This window comes from Trichomycterus rosablanca, unplaced genomic scaffold, assembly GCF_030014385.1.
Source record: "Trichomycterus rosablanca isolate fTriRos1 unplaced genomic scaffold, fTriRos1.hap1 scaffold_137, whole genome shotgun sequence".
Classification (NCBI taxonomy): domain Eukaryota; kingdom Metazoa; phylum Chordata; class Actinopteri; order Siluriformes; family Trichomycteridae; genus Trichomycterus; species Trichomycterus rosablanca.
Window position 1 is genome coordinate 70,843 of NW_026946965.1, and position 17,624 is coordinate 88,466.

The 17,624-nt window shown below is 36.3% G+C and overlaps 1 protein-coding gene across 3 annotated transcripts; it reads left to right on the forward strand.

The window, feature by feature from the left end:
* Positions 1-273: 273 nt before the first annotated feature.
* pitx1 (paired-like homeodomain 1) lies at positions 274-10,634 on the forward strand. Of its 3 annotated transcripts, XM_062990135.1 has the most exons (4): positions 274-319; positions 4,359-4,484; positions 8,828-9,036; positions 10,011-10,634. In XM_062990135.1, exons 1-4 carry the CDS (start codon positions 274-276, stop codon positions 10,494-10,496), a joined length of 867 nt encoding a protein of 288 aa, XP_062846205.1. In that variant the 3' UTR covers positions 10,497-10,634. The 3 variants fall into 3 exon arrangements, with proteins under 3 accessions (XP_062846205.1, XP_062846207.1, XP_062846206.1); XM_062990137.1 differs by lacking the exon at positions 4,359-4,484; XM_062990136.1 differs by lacking the exon at positions 274-319 and having other exon boundaries at positions 4,349-4,484.
* The last annotated feature ends 6,990 nt before the right edge of the window (positions 10,635-17,624 follow it).

Here is a 17,624-nt window from a genome sequence, read left to right on the forward strand (position 1 = left end):
ATATAATAATAATACAATAATAATAATAATAATAATAATATACAATAATAATAATAATAATAATAATACAATAATAGTAATAATAATAATAATATAATAATAATAATACAATAATAATAATAATATAATGCAATAATAATAATAATAATAATATAATAATTATTATTATTATAATAATACAATAATAATAATACATTTATTGGCTTTAATTTTTAATACATTTATTGGCTTATTGATTTTAGATTCTGTTTTATTTTGTTTTGCAGATTTAATATGGAACTAAATTTATCCAAGAATTTGATGCCATGCGGAGCTTCAGGTACTGCACACACACACACACACACACACACATTAAGTAAAACTGTGCTTTATATCTAATGTATTATTATTTGTTTTAAAAATAAAACATTCTTGATTAAGAACCATGTTTAGTGTTACTACATTATAATTATGCTATTATTACATTAATTATGTACAGTAGCTGATTAGGGACAAAAAGAGAGAAACTCTGTGGTGCAGAATTTATTTAAGATATTTTATTATTTTATTATTCAAAATTAAATACACATAAAGAAAGTCTTAATGCTAAATAAATAAAGTGAAGAGAATATTGGAGCAGGAATAATCATGTCTGGATGAAGTTTTTCTGTGGTGTGATGAGTTGGGAGTAAATAAAAGAATCAGGAGTTTATAGGAGCAGATCCTGTGGCAGGACACGTGTTTGCTCTTTTCTCATTAGCTGAAGCTTTTAGTTTCTATACTGCTGCTTTAATACATTTTTATTCTAATTTACTTTATAACACCTCACAAAACAGCACTAATACACCAACAGCACCAAACCAGCAGCTTTAACACCAACAGTACCAAACCAGCAGCTTTAACACCAACACCACCAAACCAGCAGCTTTAACACCAACACCACCAAACCAGCAGCTTTAACACCAACACCACCAAACCAAACACTCAGCAGCTTTAACACCAACACCACCAAACCAAACCAGCACCTTTAACACCAACACCACCAAACCAAACCAGCACCTTTAACACCAACACCACCAAACCAGCAGCTTTAACACCAACACCACCAAACCAGCAGCTTTAACACCAACACCACCAAACCAAACCAGCACCTTTAACACCAACACCACCAAACCAGCAGCTTTAACACCAACACCACCAAACCAAACACTCAGCAGCTTTACCAACACCACCAAACCAGCAGCTTTAACACCAACACCACCAAACCAGCAGCTTTAACACCAACACCACCAAACCAGCAGCTTTAACACCAACACCACCAAACCAAACCAGCAGCTTTAACACCAACACCACCAAACCAGCAGCTTTAACACCAACACCACCAAACCAAACCAGCAGCTTTAACACCAACACCACCAAACCAGCAGCTTTAACACCAACACCACCAAACCAGCAGCTTTAACACCAACACCACCAAACCAGCAGCTTTAACACCAACACCACCAAACCAGCAGCTTTAACACCAACACCACCAAATCAAACCAGCAGCTTTAACACCAACACCACCAAACCAGCAGCTTTAACACCAACACCACCAAAGCAAACACTCAGCAGCTTTAACACAAACACCACCAAACCAAACCAGCAGCTTTAACACCAACACCACCAAACCAGCAGCTTTAACACCAACACCACCAAACCAGCAGCTTTAACACAAACACCACCAAACCAAACCAGCAGCTTTAACACCAACACCACCAAACCAGCAGCTTTAACACCAACACCACCAAACCAGCAGCTTTAACACCAACACCACCAAACCAAACACTCAGCAGCTTTAACACCAACACCACCAAACCAGCAGCTTTAACACCAACACCACCAAACCAAACACTCAGCAGCTTTAACACCAACACCACCAAACCAGCAGCTTTAACACCAACACCACCAAACCAAACACTCAGCAGCTTTAACACCAACACCACAAAACCAGCAGCTTTAACACCAACACCACCAAACCAAACACAGTTTTAATCTTTTTTGGTGCTTTTCAGATTTTTAGAACTACTATTTCATACTGAACCAGAATTGTTAGGATTTATTTTCTTAATATTAGATGACGTATTTGTGTGTGTGTGTGTGTGTGTGTGTGTGTGTGTGTGTGTGTGTGTGTGTGTGTGTGTGTGTATAATAGTCTAAACTGGATGTACCAGGCTGCAGACAAAGCAGATGAAAGCTGCTGTGTCCCAAATACCATAATGACTAAAAAAGTGCTTATTTTCCAAATCATCTTCATATCACACGTAAATAGTAAATAGTATGTGGTTTGAGACACAGTCCTCCACTGTAGCAGCTGAAACAGCGCCTCTCTTAAGCTAATGTTGGATTTTATACCAGATCCTGCTGAATTATTACACACACCCTGTAAAACTGTCCTCATACTTTTTAATCTCAATTTTATTTATTTTATAGACTTTTAGACTTTTAATAGTACAGCTTAAATTATGTCTGTGTGTGTATCAGTCTCTGTGTGTGTGTGTGTGTGTGTGTGTGTGTGTGTGTGTGTGTGTAGTTTAGCTGTAGGCACTTTTCACTGGTCTGACCGGCTCTCTGTCACTTAATCTCATCAACTGGCTTCAAATCCCCAAGTCTGGCGCCTCTAATATTACACATACACACACACACACACGCACACACACACATACACACACACGCACACACACACACACACACACACACACACAGACGCACACACTGATATATTGGAGGGTAAACTACTAAGCAGAATAAAGGTATTTCAGTTTTGTGTTCCTAAAGTTAAAGATCAGTTAAAACTGGAACTTTTTGGACAACAATGTCCCTCCCAATAATTTAATTCTTCATAGTAAATCATCGTTGCAAACATGAGTGTGATGGTCTGGAGATGCGTTGTTACATCAGGACCAGGGAATGACAGATTCCACCCTCTGTAACAGGGTCCGTGTCCGTGAGCTGAAGCTGAGGTGTAATTGGGTTCTACAGCAAGTCAGAAATCCAACAAATAAAATCAAGTTTAGTAATTGAACATCCAAAAACAAATGAACAAATGAATGAAGTTTTTGTTGTGGCTTATAAAGTCCTGACAGGAACCCAGTGGAGATGCTGTGACCCGGTGAGACCCGATAGAGAAGAGAGAAGTTCCAATTCATCCACAGTGACATGACAGATCTGGCATGACAGGCAAGCCGTAGCCTAGTGGTTAAGGTACTGGACTAGTAATCCGAAGGTTGCTGGTTCAAGCCCCACCACTGCTAGGTTGCTGTTGTTGGGCCCTTGAGCAAGGCCCTTAACCCTCAGTATACTGTAATGTAAGTCGCTTTGGATAAAGGCGTCTGCTAAATGCCGAAAATGTAAATGTAAAATGTAAATGACAGATTCAGATCAGGTCCTTAATGATTTAGTTACATTCAGTGTTGATGAGATAAAGGAAGGGTGATACGTGTGTTGGGTAACTTTGTTTCTTTAATAAATGATATTTCACAGAATGTTTTATTAATCTGAATCATTTAGACACACATTAGAAGAGACATCCAGTGCTGTGAAAAAGTCATCACCCCCTCTCTGATGGAAGTTTAGTAGCTGCTTCAGTTTGTTTTGATGTTATTTGGGATATTTTACTAAGTTCAGTCAAACTCACCTTATTTATACAGACATAGCAGAGTCACCGCTGTAAGTGTTCTAATACATTTTAATTTAAACTAAGATTAATAAATAAATCATTAAATAATTTTTGTGGGTAAGAAATGAAACTAATTTAACGTGTTGTAACTGATTTTAAATGTTTCAGTTTCAAAAATACTTTATTTATTTAGTAATAACTTTTAATCCCAGTTATAACATTTATGTTTTGTTTATTTATTTATTTGTGTGCATGAATTTGGCCAAGAAAATACTGTACTGAAACCCCCACCAACCGCCCCCCCCCCAGCTCTGAGTTACAATTCTAATGCATGTAGATTGTTTATTCCTGATTACTGTAGTGTAGTCTGCACTGTGTAGTGTGTATTATGTATTACGTAGTGTGTGTGTGTGTGTGTGTGTGTGTGTGTGTGTGTGTGTGTGTGTGTGTGTGTGTGTGTGTGTGTGTGAAAGAGAGAAAGATCTTGCTGTCTCCGTCTCTTCTTTGGTTCCACCCACATTCGCAACACACACACACACACACACACACTTGCGCGCGAGCTGCAGTGCACTGTCGGTTTTACCTCGGGAATATCGGACCTGTCTCGCGATCTGTCGGTGAACATGGCCGCTGATTAACACACATATATACGTACTGTTCTAACACACACACACACACACACACACACAGTACATTAACACACACTGTACTGTGTTTAAAGGGCGGATGAACCTGGACTCTTCAACACTCCCGGCGGCGCGCGACATGGCCTCCGCCTTCCACTCTCACAGCGCGCGGGACCCGCTGGAGCTCACGAGCAGCGAATCATCCGACACCGAGACCGCAGGTACAATATATTCATTATATTAATAATAATAATAATCATAATAATAATCATAATAGTGTCGTGCTCGGTGAGATCAGTGGTCAGTTTTATGAATAAATAAAGCATATATTATTATTATATTATTATTGTTATTATATTATTATTATTATTATTATTATTGGTGTTGGTGGGGGGGAGGTGAAGGTGGAAGGCAGCAGGTTTGGTTATTTGGTGGAGCAAAAATAAGTCGATGAATCATTTTATGCTCTAAACGTTTCGGATGATGATGAAATATTTCTGGGTGTGAATGAATGAACGAGTTCATCACAACATTAACAACATGTTCTACAGAACAATGAGCTGAAGGAACTCAGATATTGTTCCTCTGTGCTCTCACAGGACTGAACCTTCCCTCTTTATGTGGGGTGTGTTTCTGCTCCCCGTTTATACCCTCTGATTATAGTTTTTATATTATAATTATATCGCTCAGCTTTTACTCTCGGATTAAATGTTTTACTCAAACTTCCCGTTTCGCAACATGTTTTATTTATTTAATTCTTCCTCCAGCAGCGCGAGATTTTATTTTACTCACATAAACTTTAGTAATGACAAACAACAAAAATATCCATGATTTGTTTCTAAATGATTCAATACTACAGTTGATTTAGTGTGTACTGGTGTAGAATCTAAACTTAATATTTATTATTTTCACACAAACACTCAGAGATAATTACTGAACCGACATGCGCGTGCGTGCAGAGGTTCACGGTAAATCCCGCGCGCCTGTAATTATAGTTATTATATTATAATTATAGTTGTTGCTGAACCCTTTTTAACAATACTTACAGTTCGTCATCTGCACGTTATTTCTCCAGGCCAGTGAAGGCTGCATGTTCTCTTTTAGATCTTTTTATTCTGGTAGAATTGTGGTTAGCATTAGCTTTAGACGAGCTCTGAAAAAGACAGGAAGATATAACATTCATTTCTGACAAGTTAATAATAATAACATATATATAAATATAATAAGTATTTATAAATAATTTGTAATATTAATGTTATAATGTTTTACTGTTTCTGTTGAGAAAAACGAACCGCTTGTGAAGTTACAAAATTCTGCAAAAAGAAAAAAAAAAGAAAAACTCAAAGCAGAACTAAACTAAACTAAAGTTCTCAGTTACATTTCTAATAATCTGAACCTTAAACTCAGCACTATTCTAAATCTATTCGGTTTAAATTAGTATAAAGTCTCTTCACGGATCCAAACATTACAAATATTGCTAAAACATTTCTGCTAACGTTTCTTTTTATTGCTTTACTTTTTTAACTGTTTGTACAATTTATACCTTTAATAAAATCCTCCTGTTTAAAATTTTAGCTTCTAGTTACAGATTAAACCACATCAGCAATAAAGAAACACAATCAGCTCATTGTTCACTTTAAAATGAATTTGAACATTTATTTTAAATCATCAATTCTTCCTCCACTAAAACACAAAAATCAACATCAGAAATACATTCATGGATTTATAATTTAAACTTAAAAATACATTCATGGATTATATTTAAAATATCGACAGTGTTAAATGAATCTAGTGTGTTGATCTGGGTTTTTGTGGGATTTATACAGGGTCTAATTTAATGATTTCTATTAGGTTTAATAAACAACTTAAGTAAACTTAAATTTATTTTATTTCTATCACTTCATTCCTCTAAGTCTCTCTGACTTCCATCTTCTGCTTGTTTTGCTTCTTTTATGTTCTCAGTGTTTCAGTATTTTCTGTTCTGACTGAGGTGAAGTGCAGGTCGATTTAATCCGGGAAGGTTCGAGTAGAGTAACTTATAAACCTATAAATCTATAAACCTATAAATGTATTAATCTATAAATCTATAAATGTATAAATATATGAATCTGTAAATCTAAATTTTTGTTAAGTTTACATTCAGAGATAAAAAACTAAATTCACAAAAATGTAAAATAATAAAACTGTCCAGCTTAAAAAATAATAATTAATCACTAAACCTTATTTTAACCTGATTGTTTTTAAATGAAATCTATCACAGTGAGTTTTTGTGTTTAGGATCTACTGGAACTGAAAGCAGGACTGAATCAGATGAAATATCAGATTACTCAGATACATTTTTAATTTCTGCTGCAAATTGTTAAAAATCCGCTTTAAACTTCAGTCTTACAAATAACAAAAACTTCTAAACATTTAGTAGATTTTATTTTGTATCTATTACATTTGTTATTTATTTCATTAAGCTCTTTATTCTAATAAATTATGGATGTTTATTAAAATAAATTAGCATTAACGTTTTTATTCTATATGGTTTTGATGTATTAAATAAAAATTTTTGTAAATTGCAGCTCTATATTTAACTATTATCAACAATAATTTGACTTTATTAATAATTAAATACGGCGAGTGAGAGAATATTAAATTCATTCTCGTTATATTGTTTACAAATAAATGTGGAGGCCTGTGAACGCTGCACTATCGGTGTTTGGTTTCATTAAAGTATTTTATTTAGTTTTATATTTGATTGCTTAGCAGTTCTGGGGTTCGTTTCCAAAAAAGTTCGTAACCTTGTATTTAAGAACATTCTTAAATTTAAGAAACCCGAAACTCTTCGTAACTAAAGTAGTTAAAATCGTTCGTAAATGAAGAGTCTGAACATTCGTAACTCACTGAGTTCTTCTTTACTGGAAGTTTGCGTGCACAAAAACGATCAATTCAGCCAATTGCACCGCAACAGCACCTTTATATTTATATATATTTATATATCAGAGGGCAGAATAACTGGCAAAGATAAAGATGGCATTGGTTAGCCATTGAAAGCTATTGGCCATGATATCCTGTTGATCAGGTGAAGCCATTTGACTGGACTGTGCAGAGAAAGGCCCAGGAGACCCAGGACTGCTGCAAAGTGAAGGCTGCACAGAGGAAGAAGGCTGAGGTGGGGTAGATGGGTAGATGGGAACTTTAAACTTACATCTACTCCCCCAGATACCCCTTCAGTCGCTGTTGAGCCTAGTATACTCAGTGTTGCTTCCTCTTCCACAGTAAGGCCTGTTGCAGATAACTGACCTCCACCTGTCTTACGCCCTAACCCTAATTCTAACCCTAACCCTAACCCTAGGCCTCTCTTTCCTGAATTGTGCCCCCGTTTGCGCTGTAGACTCGCCAGCCTTCTGGATTGATGCATGAAAGGTTAATTGTGCGCCAATAGGTTTGATATGCAACAGATAGGGATCGTCATGTTTTATATCAGTAATTTAAAGATCTATTGATTATTAGTTTTCTTAATGAATTATTAGATTTCTGTGATTTTTGAGAAATTATCTGATAATCGGTGATTTAGTTTTCTACTGGCGGGTCAGCAAATAAAAACTTAAACCTCGTTCTTAGTTTCTAAGATTTAAGAGGGATTTTAGGAAACTGGCGTTTTGAAAGTTACCTCGTTCTTAAATTGTTGGTAAATCGCTGAGATCAATCGTTATCGGGAAATGCAGCTCTGGACTAGAAATCAGAAGGTTGCCGGTTCAAGCCGCATCACGGCCAAGCTGCCACTGTTGGGCCCCTGAGCAAGGCCCTTAACCCTATAATTGAGGAAACTGTATCAGTCATAATTGTGGGTCAGCTGCTAAACGCTGCGAGTGTAAATGTATTTTTTGGGTGAAACTTTACCCCTGTGAGGGGTAAACTCTGTGTGTAACTCTGGTCTAAATGAACCAATTTATTAATTTAAAAAAAGTTTTATTTATTAATAATTCATTTATTCACAATGGCGGATTTAGCTTTAGCTGCCTTATTTTCATTAACTTTAATTAACTAACTAATCAAACTAAATTTGATATGAACTGTTTTTATTGTAAATAAATGATTTCTGGTTGTGTGATGCAGCAGTTTATCCTGCAGCTCTGATTCCTCACATAAACTGTAATAATCCTCAGATTAAGATCAAGACTCAGATTAGATGAGCTGAGCTGTAGGAGCAGATTTATTCTGCTGTTTGTAGATGGAATGTGAGATAAAATGATGGAATAAATAAATGATGCTGCATTTATGGATTTAGATTTAGAATATAAAATAATTACAGCAGAGTTTATTTTAATAAAAAGAATTCATTAAAATTCTGTTTATTCAGGAATGATTATTCTTCAAAAACTATAAAAAAATAAGAGTTTTATAACCAGTTTGTTTTTCTCTAGAAACTGTTTTAAATATAAATGTATAAATGTCTAAATATTCATATTAAAATACTGTTGTAATCACCCTGAGCTCATAACAGTGTTCCGTACACCCCAGTGATGTATAAATCCTTTAAATCAAATTAAAACTTTAAATGTAATTGTTTTTGCAGAAAAGGATCGCGGTGCGGAAGTGCGCGGTGATGACGTCACTGAGGACCCCCAGCAGCAGCAGAAGAAGAAGCAGCGGCGGCAGAGGACGCACTTCACGAGCCAACAGCTGCACGAGCTCGAGACCACGTTCCAACGGAACCGGTACCCGGATATGAGCACGCGCGAGGAGATCGCGGTGTGGACCAACCTGACCGAGGCGCGCGTGAGGGTGAGAACGTCATGATAAATATATGTATATATTATATGTTATATATAATAATAATCATCAATAATAATCATCACACTAATCATGATATATAATAATATATAATAATAACATATAATAATAATAATACTCATACTAATCACGATATATAATAATATATAATATATAATTATAATATATAATAATACTTATAATTAATAATAGTAATAATCATCAGCATAATCATAATTCCAAAAATGTATAAATATAATAATAATCATAACAATCATAATAATAATAAATAATAAAAAGCCACTTTATTGTAAGAAACAGCTGAATAATAATAACACACACACACACACACTTTTAAACACGCACATACACACAGTAACACACACACACTCTAGTGGTTTTCCAGTTTCCAGAAGTCAGAATTTACTGTGAACATTCAACAGTTTGTTCGAGTCTCATATTTATAAATTAATAAATAAAATAATTCTGGAATTTTTATTCATTTTTCTTGCTTTTGATTAAATTTATTTGAGTTTAAATTTAACATTCAGCAGCTTAAGATTAATTCTACATGATTAACCACAAACAGTGCAGATTTCAGATTTAGAAACATTTAAATTATACAAGTAAATAAAATAAAATTTTATTTTATAAATAATTGTGATTAGGTGTAATAATAATTTTAATTTTAAGGGTTAATAAGTTTTACTCTGCAAATTTAGATTCCAGTCGATTGCAGTATTTTTAAATTCATGAATAATTTCCTATTTAAATATATTCTTCATGTTACTGATAAATTATTGATATTTTGATTACAGTAAAATAAAACAAAAAAAATTATTAATAAAATAAATTTACAATCAGTTTATAGATTATAGATGAATTTATAATGATAGAAATATTAATAATATAGTAAATTTATTGAAGTATAAAAGAAACTATAAATCTATATTTATTGATTTATTTGGTTTGATTCTCTTTTGCAGGTTTGGTTTAAGAACCGGAGGGCGAAGTGGCGGAAGCGGGAGCGGAACCAGCAGATGGATCTCTGTAAGAACGGGTACCTGCCGCAGTTTGGGGGTCTCGTTCAGCCCTATGAGGACATGTATCCCCCCTACAGTTACAACAACTGGACAAACAAGGGTCTGGCCCCCAAAAACTTCCCGTTCTTTAACTCCATGAGCCCGCTCTCCTCCCAGCCCGTGCTCTCCTCCCCGAGCTCCATCTCCTCCATGAGCATGAGCATGAGCATGGCCTCCAGCATGAACTCCATCAGCAACCTAAACGGCCTCGGCGGCTCCTCCATTAACTCCGCCTTGAGCACCTCCACCTGTCCGTACGGAGCCCCGCCCACCGCGCCCTACGGGGTCTACCGGGACACGTGCAGTTCGGGCCTGACCACACTCAGACTCAAACCCAAACAGCACCCCGGGTTCGGCTACGGGGGCTCGGCCTGTCAGTACAACAGCTGATTAATGCATCCATTTATCCATTTATCCATTTATCCGTTCATCCATCATCCGTTCATCCATTCAGTCAGCAGCGAAGAAAAAGAGCAAAACCGAGAAACAGAAGAATAAACTGGATGCGTTTTTGTTTCTTTGTGTTTTTGGGGGGTTTTGGTGGATTTATGCGGGTTGCTGAACTTGCACAATAATCGGAACCAGATTCTCCTGCCTGGATTTCACAGTAAAAAGTTCCAGCTCTGTAAATAATCTGATGTGTGAACAACAACAAGTGAAAAAACTAAAAGAACTTCAGGACTTTTTTAATTCTCATTTTTTTATCTGATATTTTTGGGACTTTGGTTTGAAGTCAGGACTGTTTTGCTGATATAAAAGTGTCTAAACTTTCAACTTTTTCCTCTTGCTCTCTTATATCGCTTAAACTTTTTTTACACCCAGACTTTTTATTTTTATTTTATTTTGTATTTTTTGAATGTCATTTTGATTGTCTGCATGTGATAAGTGCAGAAAGATTGTACAGAAATATAAAGAATTGTAGCTAAACTCTATACTGTAATGTAAAGTGGATTTGGTTTGTCCTCGTGTCTTTATGGGAATGTTTACATAAATAAAAATAAATACTTTTTTAAAGTATTGTTTTAAATAAATCATTGTTAAATCATTGTATTTATATTCTAATTTAAATGTGAAAATAATATATAAATGAACAGAAATGAAAACAGGGTTAGGGATTTATAGATTATATATTATTAAATCAGTTCAGTTTTTAAGTGAATGAATTTATTATTTGGGGAAAAAATTTAACATAAATATTTAAGTAAAATCTAAAAAAGCAGAAATTCAACCAACTTTTTAATTTCAGACTTTTTTATTTCATACACAACGTTTATTCATTTTTATACTGGTCAGGGTCACGGTGTGCGCAAAATCACAACACAGACAGGACGCCGATCCATCGTGTTCCCCTTCCCCTCCCCCTTCCGAGACACAGCAAATCATGTGTATTTGTAGGATTCGAACCCTGATCCCAGCGGCAGTGCGCTAGGGATTTACCGCTTCTTTTTATTAGTGCTTTTATTTGGATTTTCTAAAATGCAGAAGTTAAAAATGAATGTTTTTGTAGTTGGTGAGTTTAAAACTTTATTGGTCGCGACTTTAAATAATTAAATGTGAATAACTGGATGCAGCGCGCAGAGCTCAGGAGCAGATTTACAGTTTAATATAAAAGATTTAATATATAATTTATTGTAAAGGCCAGTGGTAGCTCAGTGGTTAAGGTACTGGACTAGTAAACACAAGGTTGCCGGTTCAAGCCCCGCCACCACCAAGTTGCCACTGTTGGGTCCCTGAGCAAGGCCCTTAACCCTCAATTGCTCATTGTGTTCAGCTCATTGTGTAAGTCGCTTTGGATAAAAGCGTCTGCTAAATGCTGAAAATGAAATGAAATGAAATGTAAAGGATTTAATATATCATCTAATATAAAGGATTTAATATATAGTTTAACATAAAGGATTTTTAAATACATGCATTTTTAGTCAATAGTAAAGCTAAACCCCTAAACTCCCTCCATACTTTACTTTTACATGAGTATAGTAGCTGATAAAGCTGCTATATTATTATATTTATTACATTATATTATATTATATTATATTATATTATATTATATTATATTATATTATATTATATTATTATAATATATGAGCTGAGTTTGGGTTGATAGGTTCAGGATTTGGTTGTGCAGGATTTAGTTTATCTAAATCTTATCAGAGTTTATCAGCATTAATGACTCATAAAGAATGTAAATCTAATAATAATAATGTTTATTTAAGATTTTAAATGAACTTCAGTAACCCGCGTTAGTTCATTCAAATCTAATTATTATTTTTATTGTTTTTAATCGCTTCATCCTTGACAGAGTAAAAACAATCTAAAATATTTAGTTTTTGACTTTGACATTAGAACCTCACTGTTCAGATCTATATTCTAAAATATTTATGTTTAATGATCAGTTCTTAAATTACTTTAATTAAAATAAAAACAGCTGAAAAATCATCACAAAAACAATAAGAATAAAATAAAATAGATCTAATACAGATTTTTTGTTCTTTTGCACTTTGGCAGGTCGAAACCGTGTTCGTTCTTTTCTTTAATAAAAACGTTTCAGCATTTAAGTAAGAAAATCATTTTAACCTCCTGATATAAACCCAGACAGTGTGTAACCAAACACACAGTGGCCATGATGGTCACGCCCAAACCTCATTATTTACTGTGTTGAAGGTCACAGGATCAGTGAATTTTGGGGAATATCAGAGGCACAAACGGGCTCATGTAAATGACTGGTACCAGCGAGAGATCAGGAACTTTAATTCTGTTTAAACGTGAACAAGAAATTATTCTTATTAAATGTTCTTTTTTATGATGCCATCCAGCTAAGTTTAGTTGGGTGAAGTTGAGTTGAGTTAAAATGTGGCTGTACTGTGAATCTGCTCAGTAACGATGAGAAACAGGGTTCTGACTGTGCAGCTTTGAAAGCACCAGAGCTTTTGATTGATTTTGGAGACTGGAGCAAGGGTGAAGTACCAAGAGCAAACCCACACCGGCGTGTAAACTTCCCACAGACTGGAACATGGAACCAAGGTCCCCAGCACTGATGGTCTGTAACGCGTTACTTAGTAACGCGTTACTCTAATCTGACCACATTTTTCAGTAACGAGTAATCTAACGCGTTACTATTTCCAATCCAGTGAAAAGATATTTTAGCTTTCTTCTTGGCAGGGGCGGAGCCAGTGGTTGGCTAGTGGTTGCCATGGCCACCATAAAGTAATCTTCGGCCACCCCCCTGGCCCCCCCACCACCGCTTTGCCGGCAATTTTTTAGCGGAAGCATTTCTGCAGGCAGGAGCAGCGCACCTCAGATGAGTAGTTCTTCACCAAAACAGTGCAGTAATACACTCAACATAAACGTCAACCACCAACACCATTACAGAAGTACAGTAGTACTATTTAGTAGTATTCGTGGCGCGCTACGAGTAAAAGCGCCAGCTGGCTCTGCGCATTCCAGTGTTGCCAGATTGGGCGATTATCCGCCAAATTGGGCGGATTTTGTTGGAAAACAATTTAATAGCAGGTAAATAACACTTCTATTCAAAAGAAAATCTTCCGTTTTAAGAAGCTCCAGCATTGTAGAAGGCTATTAAAAGTAAAGTCAATTTTCAATGCTGATTTAGCATGATAGTGTTGGTCAGTCTGTATCATATTGTTGAAAGAAAATTTAGAAAATTTGTTTTCCATGCATTCACACTAGCATGTTCTGGGATTCAGTTGAGTCTCATCAGTACACACAAGTTGGCAGCCAAATGATAAAGTATTGCAAAGGAATATCTTATCTGAAATATTCCGCATTATATAACTAATAAAGTAACTTGTAATCTAACTTAGTTACTTTTAAAATCAAGTAATCCATAAAGTAACTAAGTTACTTTTTAAAGGAGTAATCAGTAATCAGTAATCAAATTACTTTTTCCAGGTAACTATGCCATCACTGGTCCCCAGGACTGCTGTTACTGTTCAACACTCACACCACAAACTGCCCTGACATCATTTCATTTATTTCTTTATTTGTGCATTTGAGTGTTTGTGGATTTTGATGTACTAGTCAGAGTTGTTTCAGTTACGATAAGCAACATGCCAGCAGGCGAGTAAATCTCATAATTACTTCACCATAATCACCTCATTTTACTCATAAACAATTTCTGATATGATCTGCAAACAAAAAAAACTGAACATCGCACCTTATAATATCTCCACAGAACTCTGCAGAACTTATTCCCTAAAAATTAAAAAAATTAAAATTGCGTTTCCCAAAACGTTCGTAACGCTAAGTACTTCGTAACCTCGTACTTACGAACATTCTTAAATTTACGAGTGTATCCCGAAACCCTTCGCAACTAACGTAGTACTTAAAATCGTTCGTAAATTAAGAGTAGTCTGACCCATTCGTAACTCACTAAGTACCTCTTAACTTGAACTTTGCGTGCACAAAAACGATAAATTAAGCCAATTTGCCTTTAAAAAAGCTCACAGACGCCCTGGTTCTATTAACTATCGTGAAATATATATATTAAATTATACTTTATACTTGAATTGTGCTAACCTAATATATATATATATATATATATATATATATATATATATATATATATATATATATATATAATATAATATAAATACATATACACACACACACACACATATGGAAGTAAATCTGTCTCATCAGATTTTGAAATTTACTTCCATACACACACACACACACTGTTCAGCCATAACATTAAAACCACCTTTTGGTTTCTACACTTACTGTATATTTCATCACCTTCACTTACATATATAGAAGCACTTTGTAGTTCTACAATTACTGACTGTAGTCCATCTGTTTTTTTGCATGCTTTGTTAGCCCCCTTTCATGCTGTTCTTCAATGGTCAGGACCCCCACAGGACCACCACAGAGGTCACTGACATGGTGGTGGTGTGTTAGTGTGTGTTGTGCTGGTATGAGTGGATCAGACACAGCAGCGCTGCTGGAGTTTTTAAACACTGTGTCCACTCACTGTCCACTCTATTAGACACTCCTACCTAGTCGCTCCACCTTGTAGATGTTAAGTCAGAGACGATCGCTCATCTATTGCTGCTGTTTGAGTCGCTCATCTTCTAGACCTTCATCAGTGGTCACAGGATGCTGCCCACGGGGCGCTGTTGGCTGGATATTTTTGGTTGGTGGACGATTCTCAGTCCAGAAGTGACAGTGAGGTGTTTAAAAACCCCATTAGCACTGCTGTGTCTGATCCACTCATACCAGCACAACACACACTAACTGGTTTTAATGTTATGGCTGCTCAGTATATATATATGTAGGTGCAGGTCATTCATTCAATTTTGACTATAAAATAAGCACTGCTGTATTTCAATGTTTTTATAATTAAATCAATAGATGGCACTAGTTAGCTATAATTTTGCCATTGAAAACTGCTTGGCCATGAAGTCCTGTTGATCAGGTAAAGCTATTTGACTGGACTGTGCAGAGGAAGGCCCAGGAGATGACCCATGACTGCTGCAAAGTGAAGGCTGCACAAGAGATGGGGTAGATGGGTAGATGGGAACTTTAAACATACATTTATTCCCCAGCTACCCCTTCAGTGGCTGCTGGACCGAGTATACTCAATCTTGCTTCCTCTTCCACAGTAAGGCCTGTTGCAGATAACTGACCTACACCTGTCTTGGCCCTCTCTTACCCAAATTATGCCCCAGTTTGCGCTGTAGACTTGGCATGCTTTTCTGGATTGATGCATGAAAGGTTAATTGTGCGCCTATACAGGTCCTTCTCAAAAAATTAGCATATTGTGATAAAGTTCATTATTTTCCATAATGTAATGATAAAAATTTAACTTTCATATATTTTAGATTCATTGCACACCAACTGAAATATTTCAGGTATTTTATTGTTTTAATACTGATGATTTTGGCATACAGCTCATGAAAACCCAAAATTCCTATCTCAAAAAATTAGCATATTTCATCCGACCAATAAAAGAAAAGTGTTTTTAATACAAAAAAAGTCAACCTTCAAATAATTATGTTCAGTTATGCTCTCAATACTTGGTCGGGAATCCTTTTGCAGAAATGACTGCTTCATTGCGGCGTGGCATGGAGGCAATCAGCCTGTGGCACTGCTGAGGTGTTATGGAGGCCCAGGATGCTTCGATAGCGGACTTAAGCTCATCCAGAGTGTTGGGTCTTGTGTCTCTCAACTTTCTCTTCACAATATCCCACAGATTCTCTATGGGGTTCAGGTCAGGAGAGTTGGCAGGCCAATTGAGCACAGTAATACCATGGTCAGTAAACCATTCACCAGTGGTTTTGGCACTGTGAGCAGGTGCCAGGTCGTGCTGAAAAATGAAATCTTCATCTCCATAAAGCTTTTCAGCAGATGGAAGCATGAAGTGCTCCAAAATCTCCTGATAGCTAGCTGCATTGACCCTGCCCTTGATAAAACACAGTGGACCAACACCAGCAGCTGACATGGCACCCCAGACCATCACTGACTGTGGGTACTTGACACTGGACTTCAGGCATTTTGGCATTTCCTTCTCCCCAGTCTTCCTCCAGACTCTGGCACCTTGATTTCCGAAAACAGTACTTTGGACCACTGAGCAACAGTCCAGTGCTGCTTCTCTGTAGCCCAGGTCAGGCGCTTCTGCCGCTGTTTCTGGTTCAAAAGTGGCTTGACCTGGGGAATGCGGCACCTGTAGCCCATTTCCTGCACACGCCTGTGCACGGTGGCTCTGGATGTTTCTACTCCAGACTCAGTCCACTGCTTCCGCAGGTCCCCCAAGGTCTGGAATCGGCCCTTCTCCACAATCTTCCTCAGGGTCCGGTCACCTCTTCTCGTTGTGCAGCGTTTTCTGCCACACTTTTTCCTTCCCACAGACTTCCCACTGAGGTGCCTTGATACAGCACTCTGGGAACAGCCTATTCGTTCAGAAATTTCTTTCTGTGTCTTACCCTCTTGCTTGAGGGGGTCAATGATGGCCTTCTGGGCAGCAGTCAGGTCGGCAGTCTTACCCATGATTGCAGTTTTGAGTAATGAACCAGGCTGGGAGTTTTTAAAAGCCTCAGGAATCTTTTGCAGGTGTTTAGAGTTAATTCGTTGATTCAGATGATTAGGTTAATAGCTCGTTTAGAAAACCTTTTCATGATATGCTAATTTTTTGAGATAGGAATTTTGGGTTTTCATGAGCTGTATGCCAAAATCATCAGTATTAAAACAATAAAAGACCTGAAATATTTCAGTTGGTGTGCAATGAATCTAAAATATTTGAAAGTTTAATTTTTATCATTACATTATGGAAAATAATGAACTTTATCACAATATGCTAATTTTTTGAGAAGGACCTGTATATAGCCTTAATATGCAACAGATAGCGATTGCAACTGTAATGTTTTTATACCAGTAATTTAAAGATCTATTGGTTAGTAGTTTATAAAAAGGCTTTCTTGAAGAATTATTTGCTTTTTGTGATGTAATAATGAGAAATTATATGATAATCGGTGATTCAGTTTTTGACTGGTGGTGCCTTTT

Bases quoted from the DNA above. Each gene is read 5' to 3' on its own strand.
- pitx1 (XM_062990135.1), top strand. From the start codon at position 274: ATGGAACTAAATTTATCCAAGAATTTGATGCCATGCGGAGCTTCAG. The intron at 320-4,358 runs GTACTGCACACA...CTGTGTTTAAAG, and splicing joins GATGCCATGCGGAGCTTCAG to GGCGGATGAACCTGGACTCT. The intron at 4,485-8,827 runs GTACAATATATT...TTGTTTTTGCAG, and splicing joins ATCCGACACCGAGACCGCAG to AAAAGGATCGCGGTGCGGAA.